The 5,896-nt window shown below is 34.9% G+C and overlaps 1 protein-coding gene across 1 annotated transcript; it reads left to right on the top strand.

Annotated features, from left to right (window-relative positions):
* Nucleotides 1-323: 323 nt before the first annotated feature.
* Nucleotides 324-1,289, top strand: LOC137635349 (uncharacterized). The gene has a single exon (XM_068367815.1). The coding sequence runs from the start codon at nucleotides 324-326 to the stop codon at nucleotides 1,287-1,289; it is 966 nt and encodes a 321-aa protein (XP_068223916.1).
* The last annotated feature ends 4,607 nt before the right edge of the window (nucleotides 1,290-5,896 follow it).

Here is a 5,896-nt window from a genome sequence, read left to right as displayed (position 1 = left end):
GGGAGTGCTTATCTTTACTTGCTCAAATATGGGAGTGCTTTCCTTTACTTGCACAATTTCGGGAGTGCTTTTCTTTACTTGCTCAAAATTATTTAATTTGTTCTGACAGGTTGTTTTCTCTTTTGAATAGTTCAAATAGTTGCGTTAACGAGTTGTTTTCTCTTCTTATTTGAGGATATCATTTCGGCTGTTCTGATAGATTATTTATGTTCTGACAGGTTGTTTTCTCTTCTGAATAGTTTAAATAGTTACATTAACGAGTTGTTTTCTCTTCTTATTTGAGTATATAATTTTTGCTGTTCGGATAGATTTTACTTTTTAGCATGATATACCTCAGAAAGTCGTATAAAGTCTTGAGAGAAACCCTTAACATGGACCGTTCTCTGTATGAAGAAATTCTTAAGCCACTGTTGGTTGAGGACCCGACTCCTGCAATTAACTGGATGAAGCAGCAGAAACTTTTGAGAGCTGAACTAAAATGCCCTCATTGTAGCATTTTAATGAAGTGGACAAAACGTTCTTCAATACAAGACAAATATGTCTGGAAGTGCCAAGTTAAGGAATGCAGTAAATATAAGCACTACGAATCAATTCGCAAAGATTCGTTTTTTTATCGCTCAAAGCTTTCTTTACAAAAGTGGATTGAAGGAATCTTCTACTGGTGTCAGGAACTGAGTGTTTTGCAGACCGTACAGTTATTGAATGTTTCAAAAGTGACAGTTATTGACATGTTCAGCTTTTTTCGTGAAATTTGCTTGAAACATTTTGAAAGGAACCCTATCAAGCTTGGTGGACCAGGCACAACGGTACAAATTGATGAATCTTGTTTTAGCCATAAACCAAAGCACCATAGAGGACGTTCTCCCCAGAATCCACTATGGGTATTTGGAATAGTAGATCCTACTTCATCACCATCCCTGGGTTATATGGAGATTGTTGATTCGCGCAATGCCGAAACACTGTTGCCGATAATTAGGAAAGTAGTTATGCCTGGAACAATTATTCACAGTGATCAATGGAAAGCATACAGGAACATTGAAAGGGACCTTGGATATACGCATCATACAGTTAACCACTCCGTGAATTTTGTTGACAGGACTACAGGCGTTCATACACAAGCAGTAGAGAGCTACTGGAACAAACACAAAATAAGAATAAAACGGATGATAGGATGTAAACGAGAATTTTTGAACTCTTATTTGCATGAATTCATGTGGAGCGAACGTAACAAGAACGACAAGTTTCATAGATTTTGTGAAACTATAGCAAGACAGTATTATTTTAATTAAATTTTTACAAGTATTTTTGATTTCTGGACTCGACATCTTATTTCAGTGTTGTATATTTCATTTTATATTTCATATATCAATAAAATTTCAAAATAATTTATTGTGTTTAAAGTTTAAACCATAATTATAATAATGTGCTTATCTTTACATGCTCAAACATGGGAGTGCTTATCTTTACTTGCTTTTATTCAAGACCAGGGAGTGCTTATCTTTACTTGCTCAAATATGGGAGTGCTATTCTTTACTTGCACAAATTCGGGGGTGCTTTTCTATACTAGTCAGTTATGGGGGTGCTTATCTTTACTTGATCCTACATATATATATATATATATATATATATATATATATATATATATATATATATATATATATATATATTATATATATATATGTATTTGTATGTATGTTGTAAATACTATATCATTCATGATATCTGTAAATAATTGACACTTAATAAAGCAAGATTGTAAGCAATTATAACAGTTTTAATAAAACATGATACAGTACATGCTGTTTTCTTCTACTGTACTTACATTGGTTGTTTGTATACGAAAACGCCTGGACTACGGTAAAGTCGTTACACTTTATAGCCCTCTATGGATGACATTGAACACAGCTTGTGTTAATCTCACAACTGTTGTTACTGATTTTAGCCTAAAGGCAGGCAGCTGTGTGTTATCATGGGCTAAATCAAATCCTATTTAAACCATTTTCCAGAATAGTAAGTGATGGATTCGTGTATGGATTTTTTTCTCTCTGTTGTTGATCTCGAAATGGAAAATTATTGAAAAACGGTGTCATAAAATGTTCAAGAATTTTACCTGAAATGTATCATAAAGAAAAAAAAGACCTCGCCAAATAGTCCCCTGTACATTTCCATGCGGTTTATATAACACTTCTGCCCCTTTGTCATAGCTCCATTCTTTCTTATTACTCATTTCATCAAATGACAAAACAGCAATACCTAGTAATCGAGACTTCATACCATCTTTAATGTCCTCTGGTTTAAAATGAATCGAGCTAACAGTAGCTTACACAACGTTAATTCTGTCTGCACGACGACATGCATGTTGGTAATTTATATTTGAGCTTTTATTTTTCACGTGCATAGCATCCAAATACTACGAAGTTACTATTCATTATCAGTGGCAGAATAAATGAATAAACAAAGATATATGGACACAAGGAGTTCTATTGTTATATTGCAACTATGGGTATGGTCAAACCATTTTAAGAGCAAACTCGGAGCCCAATAGCGGCATTGCCAGTTCTCTTGGGTCATTTTCAAAGCACACCTGGCTTAGCCGCTTTAATCTATGGGCGAGCCAAGAATAGGAGAAAAGGGTCAATTAATAAGTCATTCACCCGGATTTGAACGGTCTAAGAATATAATCCTTTAATTTGATACTCTCCCTAAATTGTTTCCTTCGTTCTTTTTGTTTGCAACCACGTGGTGACAAGTTGAAACTCTTAAATATAACAAATAGCAAAATTGACAGGAAAGGTGGCCGTTTCCAGGAACGGCGCACTGGGCCATACGTCGTCTCAGGTGTGTGTGGAAAGAACACCATATAGGCTAAGCTATCAAACAACAACGTCGAACTGAAGAAAATGGTGAACGGTACCAATTTGGTGAGGTACAATGAACCGCAGATGATATGAAAGCGCCAGACCGACGACCCAGCTGCTCCACCCAAGAAGCGCACCAAAACCGATAAACAGACTGCACGTTCTCTTGCAGAAACCGTCCGTTGACAGGACCCAAGTCAGCCCTGATTGTCATGAATGTCAACGAACTCCAACTACTCATTAATTTTGTTAACTATTATCCTGTTCAAAAGACGTGTATATATATATATATATATATATATATATATATATATATATATATATATATATATATATATATATATATATTTGTATAAATGATAAAATAATCAACACCATATATTCTGAGTGATTTTTGTGTCAATTTCTCCAGGCATATTGCCGCCCGAAGCTCATGCACCTAAAGCACATGAATAAAATCTATAGAAGATAGAAAAAATAAAAAAAAAAAAAAATCTCGACAATCACGCGCACACTGAAATAAAATAAAGTTTTACCTCGCCGTGATCACTAAACCTTAAATGAAAGCCTGTAACTTCAAATATTGTGAATTAGGGAATTATATGACACTTTAGGTCTTAAATACGAAAATATCAACAATCACACGAACAGAAATAAAATAAAATTTTACCTCGCCTTTATCACAAAACCTTGAATTACAGTCTGTGACTTTTAACGTGTCATATAATTCACTAATACAATTTTTGGTCTTAAATACCAGATTAAACTACTTTTCCTACTGCTGCGAAGCCAACAATAAATGCATGATACATATTTGCGATGTCACATGAATTATTTATCATTCTGATGAGGGGGTAACTTGAAAACAGAGGGGGTAACTTGAAACCGGTTTCAAACTACCCCCCCGGTAATCTGAAACCGGTTTCAAGTTACCGGGGGGTAATTTGAAACGGGGGGTAACTTGAATCCTTTACACCGGGCTTGATTACCTGCCATATTTCACCTTACATAATCACTGTAATTATTTTCTGGTCGTAGCGTAGACTAGACAACTCCTCACTTGATTGGAATAATATGATTATCGTGCAACTTGTGTACAGAAAATCATCCTGTGTATATAGAATCTTAACAGGTTTCAGGGGGTTGGCTAAGAGAGCTTGCTGTTAGGTAATCTTACACACACACGTGTGTATGTATACTCCCATATACAAGTATGTATTTATATGAAACAAGTAATGGTAGGTATCATCATCATAATCAGCCGTTACTAGTCCTCTGCAGAACAAAGACCTCAGACATATCCTTTTATTCGATTCTGTTTATGGTCTTTCTATGGCAGTTTAAATACCCAGAATTTTTTTTTTAGTTCGTCAATCCATTGTCTTCTCTTCCTTCTCTTGCTACTTCTGCAGTCTTTAGGGACCCATTTTGTTATTCTTAATGCCCATCTATTTTCTGTCATTCTCGTTATGTCTTTCCCAGGTCCATTTCTTTTTCTTACATGTGTTAGAATATCCTCTATTTTAGTTTGCTCTCGTATCCATGTTGTTTTTGTGTCTGTTAGTGTAAATCCCATGGTAGGTATACATGGAATATATACACACACACACACACACACACACATATATATATATATATATATATATATATATATATATATATATATATATATATATATATATAATGTATGATCTAAGTGACGCATCGCCATCATAATATTTTTTTGTCATTTCTTTCTATTAGAGAGAGAGAGAGAGAGAGAGAGAGAGAGAGAGAGAGAGGAGAGAGAGAGAGAGAGAGAGAGAGAGAGAGAGAGAGAGTAGCTGATCCAATAGAGTTTGTTGACTTGATATTGAAGACCCGTAGGGGTAGGAAATGTGGACACAAACTCTTATACTGTTAAATGCAAAGTATCAAGTATTAAGAGATGATTTCAAATAACGATACATCTGCACCAATTTAGGAACGGCATTTCTTATGTTACGAGTTATGTCTATCTTTTATACCATACTGAAATTTAAATGTTTATTTTTCTTCGAGAAAATTTATAATGACTGATTTATTTTGTATACCCTTACAGTAAATCTGTATGTTTTCAAGCATGTTTATATATTTATCCATAGTTCCAAGTCATTACCTTTAATCACAGAAAATAACATTTCCGTGAATAAAAATACCAGAAACAGGACTTTTTATAAAACCAATCTTACTATTAGCAAAGGTTCTCGGTTCATGTGTTTAAATATCCCTATGTATTTACTGCTTTCCACATAGCAGCTGTGAATCGAAATGCATGCAAACGAGTCCAGTGCAAAAGCATTTGCCTTTCCGGTCGCAGTGTTTCTTATAGGATCACTTGGTCAGACCCTAACAGCGTGTACCAGTCGTTGGAAGAGTCGTCCCATGCATTTCCCGTCCTTTTATCCTCTGCATTCGATTCCCAGTTGATAGGACGGCTGGTTTTGGGAATGGAGATTGCTGGAAGGTCAGTTGAAATACCAGCCTCATAGAATACTTCCAGCGCTGCGATGTCATTCAATGTTCGCTCATTTTAGTCTAGTGGTATTCAGCTGGTCCCGTCGATCTTCCCCTTCTGTTTATTTGATATTTTCGTGGCTAGTTATCTTTCAGTTAATGAATTATAAACCATACCAATAATGTATATCATGAAGTTTAAAGATTGTAACATCAAGTATTGTTTATTCTTTGCTAATTTAGTTATGATTTTATCGTTTCGAGACTCTGTTTTCTCTTTAGGATTTCACGATGCTATCGCTTAATGTTTTGGCTATCCTGTGTATTGTTATCCAATCGAATTTAGGGATGATTATTTAACTTTTCATGGATTTTTGTGGGTTTATTCTCCTTCCCTTAATGTTTGTCATTTTTTCCCTATTGGGCTCAATATTTATTGATCCTGTTGCACCGTTAAAAATAAATTAAATCTGTAATTTCCCTTTCAATGTTTTTCTAGCATTCCAGTTGTGACCCGTCTTTTACAGGAAAGAGTTCTCTTTCTTAGGTACAGTTGGAGACAT

This window comes from Palaemon carinicauda, unplaced genomic scaffold (genome assembly GCF_036898095.1).
Source record: "Palaemon carinicauda isolate YSFRI2023 unplaced genomic scaffold, ASM3689809v2 scaffold116, whole genome shotgun sequence".
NCBI classification, from domain to species: domain Eukaryota; kingdom Metazoa; phylum Arthropoda; class Malacostraca; order Decapoda; family Palaemonidae; genus Palaemon; species Palaemon carinicauda.
The sequence above is the reverse complement of the archived record's forward strand: the minus strand, read 5'-3'. Positions and strand labels throughout refer to the sequence as shown.

What these genes read in the sequence shown, in the direction of transcription:
- LOC137635349 (XM_068367815.1), top strand. Translation starts at nt 324, where the DNA reads ATGATATACCTCAGAAAGTCGTATAAAGTCTTGAGAGAAACCCTTAAC.